Source organism: Pipra filicauda, unplaced genomic scaffold (genome assembly GCF_003945595.2).
Source record: "Pipra filicauda isolate LSUMZ 115617 unplaced genomic scaffold, ASM394559v2 scaffold95_size2449627_pilon, whole genome shotgun sequence".
Taxonomy (NCBI): domain Eukaryota; kingdom Metazoa; phylum Chordata; class Aves; order Passeriformes; family Pipridae; genus Pipra; species Pipra filicauda.
Window position 1 is genome coordinate 1,318,452 of NW_024105153.1, and position 13,027 is coordinate 1,331,478.

At 44.5% G+C, this 13,027-nt stretch overlaps 1 protein-coding gene across 5 annotated transcripts in view; it reads left to right on the forward strand.

Annotated features, from left to right (window-relative positions):
* LOC113988767 (coiled-coil domain-containing protein 134) overlaps positions 1 to 13,027 on the forward strand; it is a 45,423-nt gene that overhangs the window by 19,799 nt on the left and 12,597 nt on the right. For all 5 annotated transcript variants that reach the window (XM_039391399.1, XM_027722653.2, XM_039391400.1 and 2 more), the window contains exons 18-27: positions 571 to 745; positions 856 to 1,003; positions 1,572 to 1,844; positions 4,912 to 5,077; positions 7,147 to 7,251; positions 8,873 to 8,983; positions 9,563 to 9,744; positions 11,192 to 11,273; positions 11,744 to 11,949; positions 12,689 to 12,770. In XM_039391399.1, the coding sequence (XP_039247333.1) occupies positions 571 to 745; positions 856 to 1,003; positions 1,572 to 1,844; positions 4,912 to 5,077; positions 7,147 to 7,251; positions 8,873 to 8,983; positions 9,563 to 9,744; positions 11,192 to 11,273; positions 11,744 to 11,949; positions 12,689 to 12,770 (1,530 nt within the window). The remainder of the gene's footprint in view (positions 1 to 570; positions 746 to 855; positions 1,004 to 1,571; positions 1,845 to 4,911; positions 5,078 to 7,146; positions 7,252 to 8,872; positions 8,984 to 9,562; positions 9,745 to 11,191; positions 11,274 to 11,743; positions 11,950 to 12,688; positions 12,771 to 13,027) is intronic.

The window sequence follows — 13,027 nt, forward strand, 5'->3', positions numbered from 1 at the left end:
AATTTTTTCCCTAGCTTGTTTTTAAGCTGGTGCAGCAAGGAGGTAACAGTCAGAATGCCTTTTGAAGAGTTTGGAACCCTGCCTGAAAGAATGCGTTTCATCTGCCTATGATTTTGTTTACATGGTGACATTTATTAGCACAGCTGTGCATGGCTTAATTGAAACGAAATTACTTGCCACACAGTCACCCATATCTGCAGATTAAGGTAATTTTTTCCCCTCTGGTATACTCTGTAAAGCTTTCCTGTCTACACTGCAACTTTCCATAATAGTTAGGTCCAAAATGAATGAGATGAAAGTTTCCACATCACAAAAGCAACTTTTCCCACTGGCAGTGGTTGGTCACCATACAGGCAGCATCAGGAAAGAACTGGCCCCTCAAACAGAAGTGTCTTTTCATCCTTAAATTTTCCATTTCCTCCATTAAATCAGGTCTCACGCCACTATCGATGCCAAATCATAGAGGTGTGCTTACTGTATGCAGACTGTGGAGTAGTAGGTTGTTCCACTCATCTTTGTCATAGACATTCCTCATCACTGCCTGCCTGCTCATACTGGTTTGATTTCTAGAGCAAGAGATGTCTGCGCTCCTGCAGAAGGGTCTGCCTCAGTTAAACTACACCATTGCTGAAAGCCTTCTCCTCCTGTCTGAAACTCCTGAGCCTTTCTCTTTGGATCAGTCTCTTTGCAGCCACCAACACTGCTTCATACTACTCTTATACTTTGCCTACACCCTTGGGGACAGGTGAGCCAAGAGTATACAAGGCAAGTGGTTTTGTGGCCATTACATACCATGTATTGGTGGGCAAAGCATATCTGATGTTATTGTTTCCACTCCAATCTCCTTAAATGCAGGTTTGTTCCAGATGCAGAATTATTTCTAGCCATAAGAAATTTCCTCCTCTCAGCACAGGACCGTGGAGACTGTCCTCCTCCACACATACTCAGAGCTGCACTTTACCTTCTTGCTGTCTGTCAGGATAAAGGCAAAGCCCTGGACTTGGTAAAAGAAGATTTCATTCCTACCTCTTGGAACCATTTTTTGAAACTAAGGTTTCTCCCCACTCCCATCAACCCTCTTGCAGAAAGTATTTTGCAATAGGTGGTGAGTGGTGAATGAGTGAAGAGCGTGCAGTGCATCTACACTCTGGAAAGTTAACCATGAAAACCCACAGGGGAATATGGATTTGATGGAATAAACTTGCGTATGTGTGGGAAGTGTAAATGCGTTGGATAGGCTGTGAATTCACATACAGAATATAATAAATTTCATAGCTTCGATCTCCTGAACACATCTCCAGCCTCTGCAGCAGGCTTTCTAGTGTTCCCATATGACTCTTTGCTGCTGCACAGCTTTGAGCTCTGTATAAAGCCTACAAGTTTCTTAGCCTTTGTGATGCAAATGGGCTTCACAAAATGATGTTTAACTGATATATTTGATTGTCTACTTAAAAGGCCGTGTGACTGTTTCTCGCAGTAAATTCTCATCATTTCAGCTGTTTGATATTCAGTATCTAGTGATTATTTTGTTCTCTCTCCCTCTCCTCCTTTCCCTCTCACACACTTACCAGAGGTCGTTGTGTACCATAAGAAGGATCCTGGATAATCTTCCGGATCTGAGCTTGGTCTATGTCCATTGTCCTCTCCTGCTGAAATTCTTCCTGCACTACCCTGAACTTATGGGGAGATTTGGACACCAAGTCCTCCAACTCTGGTTTTCCTGGGAAGACTGCAAGCAAACTGAGGCTGAAGAACCTGATTTTGACACATCTGATCAGCTGAACAGTGCTAGCCCATTACTTCCCATTCTGAAGAGCAATTCCAGCATTTTGCTTATTTTACTGGTATGTGACTTTCACAAGGATAGGCTGCTATCCTGGCCGTGTTTTATGGGGGTTTTGGTTCTTAAAGCCCTCAGGGATGTTATGAAGCCAAAGATGTTGATGGAAGGGGCCATGTGTGTATACATAGACTTCTACTTGCCAAGGAAGCCTGATAAGGAAAATGGGACTGCACGTGTGTTATCTTGTTCTATGTCATCCATCCACTGTGATAGGAAGGGATCTTCTAAGAGTTGGCTGGGAAGGGATCTGAAGGGTCCTGCTGAGGTATGCCATGAAAAACCCTGTTCCATTCTCTATCCAGATACACAGCTGGGTGCTCCAGATTCTTCTGTGCCAGCCTTTCAAGAAGCTATTTTGCTAATTTGGGAGCAATGCTTTGTTATTGATAGATGAGAAGGGTATGAGGAACAAGAACTTTGAAAAAGCAGTGTGCAGAGAGAAGGTCTTCAAAGCACACCTTTCTGTTTGTTTGGGGGTTTAATTTTGTTTTGTTTTTACCGGAGAGTCTTGTCAGAGATTTTTGCGGTACTCTTGAGTTTTCAGGACTGCAAATAACGTGTTTTGTTGCTCTTAAAAAATAAAAATTTTGAGACAGGGAAAATTAATCAATGCAGGAGAGAAAGGGGCCTTAAAGTAACAGACTAGTGTTTGCCTTTAGCTGGTGTAATGAGCTCTGTTAATGTATGTAATCGTAACAGAATCCATGTCCTGATGGCTGCTTAGAGGCTGTCTCTCGCTGCCACCACTCTCACCTGCCCTGTCACCCCTCCCCATCAGTGGCCACTTGTCCCACAACTGTTCAGCCAGTCATATATGAAGTATTTGCTAACTTTTCCACACAAGAACATGAGATTTGCCTGTAAGGGCAAAAGCTAAGAGTTGTGATGTTTCTTCTCCAGTCTGTTAGAGAAATTAAAACTAAATATCATTGAGAAGACAAACCCATGTCAGCAAATGGTGAAGAAGCAAGAGGAAGCAAGGTTTGATTCTGAGTGGACATCCATTGGGCATTACAGACTGGCATGTATTTGTTCTGATCTAAGAGGTTATGAAGTAAATTTTAATACCTGGAATTACTGAAATGGCTGACAGGAGGGCTCTCCTGTAGGGCAGTTCTTTCACAGGGTGATATTGCAGAGTAGGTAGCAACATCCAGGCATTTGATTCAGTTGCAGAGCACTAGTAAAAGTGATCAGTGAGTTTTCATATCAGTACAAATTAAGAAGTGTCCCATGAGACTTGCCCACACTGTTATATTTGGCAGTAGTTCTGGAGCTTATCGCTCCATAAACTGAAGCATATGTATACATCACAGGTCTGTCAATAAGCAAAACATAAACAGTGTCTCCTTCCCTTAATGGTACAACATTCCTGCTTTCCCTTTCTGTCTTGCCATGTGCTCTTGCAGAAATACATTCATTTGGCTCTATCCCAGTCTTTAAAGCGAATTGTAATAAATCACAGGCTTTGACAATTCACCTTTCAGTTGTGGAAGCTCATATTCAATCTGAATTTAGATGGACTAATAATACAGAGCAATATACTGGGATAAATATACTGTCAGATGTAAGGAAAACTTACAAGGTGAATAACTGAAGCCTCAGAATGCACGAGTGAAGTGAAAAGGCTTCTGCATGGTACCGTGAAACAAAAATGTATGTCGTTCCAAGGATGATTTATTTGCTTATCTACTTTTAATAATTGTCTGGATTAGATGTAATTGATGGTTAGTGACATCATCTGAGACCTTGAGCTCCTGAGTAGGAAGGAAGATGTTAACACAATGGTGCATTTACCAGGACCGGGAAGGCTGTGGCCCTTGGTCCATGCCATTCTGTGCTCAGTGTGTTTATCTGGGGGTGAATATGATTGTGATGACACACTGTCCCACTTGTCTTCTCTATGCTCCAGGTCTGAGGTATCTCTCAGAGAATAGAGACATTGGATTCGTGAATGTCAGATGAAGCAGATCTATGTCAGCAGAGCCGATTGTGCAGTCAGCTCCCTGCCCTTTACTCCTAAAGGTCTCTGATACAGGCAGGACTTAGGCTCAGAACTAGAGAGCTTTTTCTGTCACAGGCAGCCTGTTCTTACTTTAACTGCTTTCCTTGTGTATGGAGTCCCACAGCCATTTTGTCTCCGTCATCCCAGTCTACTGCATTACTACTGTGTGATAGGGGAAGGCAGCTGGAAAAGGCAGCAGACTGTCCAGTCAGGCTGCAGGCTCAGTTGCTGAGACCAGTTTCCTGTTTACCTCTTCAGCTGTACCATTTGCAGTGCAGTAGCCAGGACTACTGCAGGAAGAGAGGAAAGGTAGTGCTGACATAGTACGTGTTGAGATGGTCATATTATGTCAGCGCTACCAGGCATTTTCTGCCTGATATTTATGGAACTGCCTCTGTACATGCTATGCAAGTGAATTTAATGTTAAATACCTTAACATCAAGAGTATGCCCAAATTAAGGCTACTGGCTCTGAGATTTGGTTCAGAAACTGCAGACAGAGCTCTGTAGTCAAAAAGCAGGCTTGTGGGATAAGTGCTGTGTACGTGACTCTTCCCTTTCCTGTGACTGAGTGATTGCTTGCCTGGTTTATGTAGGTTTCATGCAGTTTAGCTGTTATGTTACTACTGCACATACAAAGCTGACAGCCTTTTGAAAGTTAGTAACTATGGACTGACTCGTAAGCTTGATTTTAAATAAGCATCTTTAATATGCAACCTGATTTTTCAAAACAACTAGATGAGCAGAAGTGCTAGAGGCTCTGTTCTCTTGTTTAGGATCTCCCTGTCTAAAACCTTCACCTTAAATGCATATTACCCCTATAATTACATAGCTAAATACATTCTTTAAATGGGACATTACTCAGAGGTGCCTAACAGACATAAGTCCTTCTCATGTTCAGCCCTTCTCATATTCAGTTTTCTATTTAATCAGGACATACTTAATCTGAATGGTGCTTTATTAGGCTGTTTCCCAAGGCATCGGATTAGCATAATGGTATTAAATAGCAGTGACTTTTGCCTAATCAGGGTAGAAAGGTAACGTGTGTATTTCTTTCCTCGCAGGACCTGGTCTGCTCAAGCTCTGTGAAAGTGGCTTGGAAGATGTTGATGACTCTAAGAACCTTCCTGGAAAGAAATGAGGATGTCCTTGTCTGTGACCTCCTCCGGAGCCGATTCCTACAGATTCTGCAGCAGCTGTTGGTAGACAGCAGCTCAGCCACCCTACAAGGTGACCCCACCTCTGTGACTTGGTCTTGCTGTAAGATCAACTAGCAGAGTAGGTGGCTGAAGGGACACAGTCTGAGATAAAGTGGTTTTGAAATGCTGATGTAGCTTCAGTCCTTATCTGCATGAGGAAATTTACAAACAGAACTGTACTGATTTACTTTCCTCTTTCAGAGATTAGTTTTGAAGTGAGAGTCTTTTTTCTAATTTATGTTGTTCTGGCTTCAAACTGTGATTGTTAAACCAAGGCAGGGTTCTCATATACTGCCATCAGTGTTCAAATGGAGAGCTGTGCTGGTAAATCTTCCAGCTTGAATAGGGGCTCAGCTGGTGACTGAAAGACATTCTCTTTTTTGCCTCTTCACTGTGCAAAACAGCTTGTTGTGCCTGAGAGTACACAGTTCTCAGGACAGAAAGACCAGGAGCAGGGATTGTTTGACTCATTCATGATGTTGATCCCCAAACGGGGACTGTGGTATTACCAAATCTCATAATTCTGTTAAACCTCTCAACAAGAGCAAGGCTGTGACTGGGGGAAATCCCTGTTTTCTTACTAGCCCTGGCTGTGGCGTTGGAATTGTTATCCCACTATGAAAGGTGCTGTGCAAAGCAGCCTGTGATCTTGAACTGAGGGAGGGAGCAGTGCTAGGATGTCCTTGACCCCTTAAGTTAGGGACCCAGCACAGCTTTTTTTGTTCCTGAGGGGCCACCGACACTTTTAACTGCCCTGCTCTGTTTCAGGTGTTTTGCTGTGCAGCATTTGGGATGGAGACAATAAGAGGGGAAGTGTTTTTGCTTTACCTCAGGCCAAGTCAGTAAACTGGAGAAGAGGGAGGGGTTGAAAGCTTAAGGCTACAAGATTAGGGATAAAGAAAGCAATGTTGGCATCTGCTAGATCTGATTGTGTTTGAAATTGTGCACATTTGGACTTGTGGTGTCCCTCTGTTGCTGATCTAGGGATGCCAGGGGCTGCGGGGAGGGAGATTGTCCATTTACTATTGCGAGAGTCAGACCTAATTCTCCAAACTACTGGTGATGGAGATAGGACACTAGGCTAGAGAAGCTTTTGCAAGCTTTGAGCCCTTTTGCTGCCACTAATATCCCCAGCTTCTCTTCATGCTGCATTTTGAGCTTGTTAACTGAGTTCCTGGCAGGTCCATCCAGGAAGTCAAACACCAGATGTACTCTGGAGACAGACTTCCTTGTCTCGCAGCACACAGGCAGCTCTCTGTGAGGTCTGAGGTAGTTAAGTCCAGGGGACCTGCATCCCTATTCAAACAGTAGCCTGCCCTTAGACAAGAAGGTGGTCTAACAGTGGGACTCCATCAAGAATATGTCAACATTAAAGACACCCATAAATGTTTCCTCCTCAAAACTGAAAACTCCCAAGCTTTTGTAAAAGCGTTTTCTGGAGATGATAGTTGTTTGCTGTAGGTATGGCTGCATACAATATAAAATCTTTATCTCTTTACAGCACTGCGAAAGAGTGAATAATAGGGAGGGAGTTGCCCTGGGGAGTTGGTGGTCTAAGCAGCCCTGTTCTCACATACAGACCTGTGGAGCTCTCACTTATTATTGTCTCTGCTCTGCCCTGTGGGATGGACAGCATTTTTCTGGTCTCATAAGATGAAGGAGAACAAATGCTGCACAGCTGGGCTGCTGTCAAAGCATGGGCTGCCAGTGGTGGTCAGATAGACAGGGGCTAATGACTTCTAGCATATTAGTGGTATCAGTTTGAAAGTGTGATGACCATGCTCCCTACATGGTTCACAACGGGTGTATATGATCCTAGCGTCCTTTTACCCCTTCTTTTCTAGTTGTTCCTAGAATGATGTTGGCAGGATCCAGGTGTAACTCAGGCCAACCCACAGTGGCAGAAAGGGGGCCTGATCCAGAGGGGACCGTAGAGATGAGAATGAAGTTGGGGCTCTGTGTGTGTGTGTGTAAAAGGGCAATACTTCCTCCCCTAACCCATCCTCAGTCCTGAGCCAGAAAATTGACAATTCCTGGCACATTTTAAGGCACAATAGTTTAGAGTTAACTGAAAACCTAAGCTTTCTGTGCCCTTCTTAGCTAACAGTAACCTGCCTGTTTTGCTGAGCCTCCTTTTCCTGGTGCAACTGCGGAGCAAGGGCATGAGGGAGCTGGACAGCACAGACTTCAAGCTACTTCACCAGGGTGAGTATATGCACCCATCTTCTCCTTGCCTTAAGATGATTAGGAGTTGGCTCTTTGTCCTTTGTGAGATGTACCTTGCATTATGGCTATGGCTGCTTTGAGTTACTTTCATAGCCAGGGCATTGTAAAGAGCCCTGGTTACTAGTTCAGTCAACAAAACCCAGGTTCTCTTCTTACTTTTACAATACATTTGTTGTCTGAAATCTCACAAGGTGGCCAAAGTATTCCCCTGACCATGACATGATTTCAGGGTCAGTGACCGTTGTTGATTTGGCTCATGACAGTATGGCTGATGTGCTTCCTGAATCATCCTTCCCTGTCCACACTTGCTATAACAGTCTTGTGGGGTTCAGGTCACAGTCATGTCCTGTTAATCAGCTATCAGGAAACAGCAGCTTAGTGAAACTAGGCTTTCCTTGAAGTGTGAATGCAGAGTATATAGTTCCCTACCAATTGCAGAGCTCGCCCAGTCCACCCCAAAGACACAGAAGACTGTATTTGTTAACCATAGTGTGACCTGCTGCCTTGTCTGGTGATCCTTACTTGGTGATTTCTTACTTGGCTATTGGAGGTTCATGCAGCCTATGAAAAAAAAGATACTAGAAGGAAATTCAGCTGATCCATCCTCTTATCTCTTCCCTGCTCTGACAAACTGATCTCTCCAGCAGACTTTGAAGGACTACCCCCTTCGATTTTAAATGTTTCGTATCTTGAGGCTGCCTGCGTTGGCCTTGTAAGGAAGCAGTGTTTCTCAGACGTTCATTAGCCAGGGGAACTGAGGGGTGTGGAAGAACCATGTCCTTTTTATACCAGCATTTTTAGCTGCTGTGATTTCAGAGCAGAGCTCAGATGCTGCCAGTAGTCACAAGCTCCTTTTGCTCTTGCTTTCTGCTCTGTATTTTGCAGCACAACTCTCTCCCTACCCCAACCACCCCATTTATTCCCTCCTTGGCTCCCCAGGATATGTTAACTTCAGGGGTGAGTGTGCAAGACGCTATCCTCTAATGAGGCCTATATGAAGCCAGCTCATAGATGGAAGAGGTGTGTTGATGTGTGTTTTTTGAGAATTGCTTACTCAGACTGTATGCTCTTCAAAAGATCTCCTATGAATGACAGTTTTGCTGAGACCTGTAGTCCTGGATTTCTCTAACTTTTACTAAACATTGTTCCTAAGTATTTGGTGTTTACAACAAACATGACACTTTACTCCTAGTGTAAGCAGAGTTAGAGAGAGCGGAGGAGCACAGCTCTCCATGCCATTCCCCAGTCTGGTCACCATGAGAGACAGTCACATGGCTGTTTATGCTTGTTCTAGTACTAGGATCAAGCTCACACTGGAAACAGATAACTTGAAGTCCATTGCTCTTGGATTCATTCCTGCCTAATGTGATTTATGCCCTTTAATATACCTTTTTCTATTCCCCCTCTCTGTTATCATCTTCCACTGCATGGTCCAATCTAAAGCAAACACTGTAGGACAGTCGTCCGTTGCTTTGTCTGTACCATGCTCTGTTTTATTTTCACTTCTCATCTGAATTCTCCCCCCAGTATCTGACTTCTTCTTGCTCGAAGGTGCTCTGTTAAGCTGGTGTCCTTGTTATTCGTGTTCTTTTGTTTCCAGTCAGTAATCTCTGTGGGAAATGCAGGCCAAGGGACACTGGCCTCCTGCAGCCATCCTTGAATTTTCTGTACTGGAACCTTCATCAGACAACACCTTGTAGTCAACAGAGAGGTGAGGCAAGATTGTATTGATTGCTAAATTAATCTCAGTGAGGTTGTAACTTGGCCATCAGAGACTGTATTCTAACTGTCTCAGCAGGTAAGGTGGATGTTTCTCCATCCAGATGCAGCATTATAATTAACAAAGACATTTTGTATTTAGGATGCATTTTTTTAGGTTGAGGGTTTTGGTTTGGTTTTGCTGCCTTCTGATGATTCAAGAATTGGCTGCTGAAAGACAGAAGCACTGTATTTTTCTTGTTCAAAGAACACAGCAGTGGGGCATTGGTGCCTAGTTTGAAATATCCTGGTATTGTCATAGTTCAAAAAATTAGACAAAAATAGAGAACAGCTCTAACCAGCCTTCCTGCTGTGTTAGCTGAAGGCTGATCATTTTATTAGCTGGCCAAGCAGTTGCTGGTGCTGTGGGAGATGAATACCAGCATAGCTGGACAGCCTTACTCTGATGAGTTGTGGCAGCTGGGGCTGCCTCACTGCAGCATGGGTGTGTTCTGCACTTCTCTTCTGCTTGTCAAGCTGGTTTAACCTATGCCATCCCATCACCTTCTCTTATCATGTTTCTCCTATGCAGCAGTGGCTGTGCTGCTCTCCAATGTGTCCTTGCTAGAACTCCTGCAGAAGGTTCTGGAATGCACCTGGTTGCGGTCCCCGCCCTCTGGACCTGCTTACCTGTCATCTGAAGATGCCTTGCTGTGCTCTGGATGGCTGTTGGTTGCATCCCTTTTGCTTTATCAGCATCGCTACAATACTGAGGTTAGTACCACTCTAGTGTTCAGAGTCAGCACATGGCTAAACCTTAAAAATAAATATGTGTGTGTGTGTGTGTGTGTATTATATATATATATATAATATCTTCATTAGCACAGGAAAGTCATTTGCTTTGGCCTGGAATCTGATTGCCTTGATTCCTCTTTTGTTATTGTCCACAAGTTATTTCCTGCTGCAAGTTATTCTCCAGCAGGACTGGAAGCTAGCATGTTGCTGAAGGCTGAGACAGGAGTCATGTAAGAGTTAGAGAAGGGCACAAATCCTGGGGGTGAAAGTGCATACCCAGACCTCCTGATCCAAATCACTTTCCTCTTTGGGACAGAGCAAAATGTACTTAAAGGCCTTTCTCAAGGAAAGACTGGGGGTGGAAGACACAGGTCCCATGTTGTAAACTGCTTTTTTGATACTAAAATGATCAATAGTGAAACAGTCCCCATCCAAACCTACTATTGGTAAGTAAGTGTTCAATATTAGCAAGCTCTTATGAATGTGGGCAGCTGTCATTGTATCTGATGCTTTGCAGTCCGACAAGAGAGCTAAGCTGGAGTTGTCAGCTAATAATAGAATTACAACTTTGAGGGAAGCACTTTCGAATGCCAACACAAAGGAAAATATTTCCTTTTGAAGTAACTACCCAAGCCTCTCTTGCTACTGGCTTTAGCAGAAGCCTGAGGATAAACATGGCTCATGGATGGCAGGCTGTCAAAGGCTTTGGCCTGTCAGTTCTCAGATGAGTAACCACTGCCCCTACATTGCAGCAGCTACTCCTAGCTCTCCTATTGAAGAAGTGAACCCAGCAGCCCTTATGCCTGCCTTCCCATACCAACTCTCAGCCTTACTGAAGAGTTTGAACCCTTCTGGGGCTCTCTCTGAGGCTTCATGGCACTGCTGCTCAATGGCTGCTCTGTGAGGGAAACAGCATGTTGCAGACTGCCCTCTCAAGCTGACCTTTCCTGTTTCTCCTAGTTCCCATGTCCCTAACCTGATCTCCTCCCTTCACCCATGCCATAGTTCCTATCCCTGGGCTCTCTGCAGGCTTCCCAGCTCCAGCAGGCAGGGACAGCTTCTTGCCACTGATGACTTTTGTCTGCCTGGCTTGTCAGTCTTGCTGACTGGCTGCTGCTTCATGTGCTCAGCAGTCTGACAGCCACATGCCAGAAGGCCTGCAGGGAGTAATGAGAGTGAGACAGACAAGTAAGTTAGACACTGCGGTTTGGAAGCTGTGCAGGACTGGCAACTGGTGGTGAGTGAAACTTGAGGGCCTGATGATGTAACTCTCCCTTCTGGGTCAGTCTCCTGAAATGCTGTTGCTGTTCCCTTGTTTTTCAATGGTCATCATGGGGTAGCATCTAATGACTGGAAATATGTAAGGGAGATTTTTATCTGGTCCAAACCAGCACCCTTTTTTCTCTTCTATTTAATTCTCCTCTAGGTTCACCAAACACTCTCTCTAGACCTAACAGAAGTCCTCAATGCAGTCATCTTCAGGAATAAGAAGCCAGTCCTGCTCTTAGGTATTTTGCATCTGTTACAGGGATTTGGCTGGAAGCAGCCACTAGCACCATGCTACAAGCCACAGGGGAGAACTGGTGACTATGGAATGGGATGGTGGAGATGCTGGAGGGAATCTGGAATCTTTGGTCCATTTGGCATAACTGATCCATAAGTGTGTAACTGGTGGTAAGAAAGAGCAAAAGGGAACTGTCTGGAGTTCTGCTGTGTTTGGACAAATCTTCCTTGGAGGTTGGTAGTGACATCTAGAACTGAGTGTGAACTGTGATAGGGTCTCAAGGAAGGAGATGAACATGGGAACTCATGTTGCCATTCCTGTTTGCAGCTGTTAGCAGCTGCCAAACAACTCTGGTGGGCTCTTAAGCTCAAATTTTCTTTCCTCACCCTCTCCCATGCTATTGCACAGGCACCAACACACAGGGCAGGGCAGAGGAAAACACTGACACACACTAATAAGCGTCTCCCTGTCTAGTGAGCATCATGCAGTTCCTGAGAGCTGCTCTGCGCCAGAACTTCTCCTCCTCTCTGCTGGTGATCGCTGGCCAAAACACGGCCCAAGGCGCTACTCAACCACAGCCATCATCATTGCAGGATGCTGCCTTGCACCCCCTTGCCACACAGCAGGTCTTCTCACTTGTTGTCAGTCTGCAGAACCTTTTGGTGCAAGTCCAGTTGCAGGTATATAAAATATGACTTTTGGAACAACACAAGTGTTGGGCTTCAAGCAGGAACATTAACCAGAGCAGAAACCACCCTATTGCAGAATCAAAGGGGCTGCCTGTTTTTTTCCTTCTGCCTGCATTTTCCACCCCTTACAGACATGTGATGAGGAGGAGGGAAAATGCTCTTGCTGCAGTGTAGTGCAGTGAGAAAGAAGGTAAATCAAGCTATGCGGTGCTCCCTGCTGCTGAACTGGGTAGCTGAAATTCTGTGTACTAATGATGGTCTCTGTTTTCCCATCTCCAGCTCTGCAGGGATGCAGAGGTCTATAGGGACAGACATGGGAAAAGTGTAACAAATCCCACAAAGTGTAACTACCCACAAAGCAAGGTGCTTTTGTGGGTAGTAAATGCATCAGCGTACATTTAACTTGCTCAAGTGATGCTGTGCTCCTGGGGTAATACATCAGTTTACATTTAGCTCTCTTAAGCGATGTTGGGCTCCTATCTTTACTTTTTGGAGGCTGTTACTTAATATTTTTTTAGTCTCAGAATAAGTAGTCATGCCTTTGTCTGGCTCCTTGATGTGACAGATAATTTGGAGCACATTGCATCCCGTGAAGGAGATGAAAGGTGTTAGTTTCCTGTGCTGAATAATCTTCAGATCCTGCCCTTTATGAATTTTCCTCTTGCAATTGCTGTTGACTGGGTTTGTTTTTTTTTTCTTTCCTTCTTTTTTTCCTTTTTTGGTATTCCAGAAAGACTTGCTTCTCTCTCAGGCTGTGGTTGCCTGCCTGGAAACCTTAGTGGAATACCTGTATGTGAAGAACCAAGATGTTGGTAAAGTCTTCCTGCTCTTTCTTCTTCTGGTTTCCCTCCTGCAGTGATTTTGAGCTCTTTGATCTCTATCCAGTAGCACTCTGGAACAGATGCTTAATGAGTTTATGCCCAATATGAAAAATTATTTGTATGCCTAAAGTTAATCATGTGCTTTGTGGGGTGAAATCACAGTGCCTGACTCCCCTGGAGGCATGGGCCCTCACTTTGGCTTTGGACACTGAGATGCTTTCCAGAAGGTAAAAAGGCATTCTCCACCC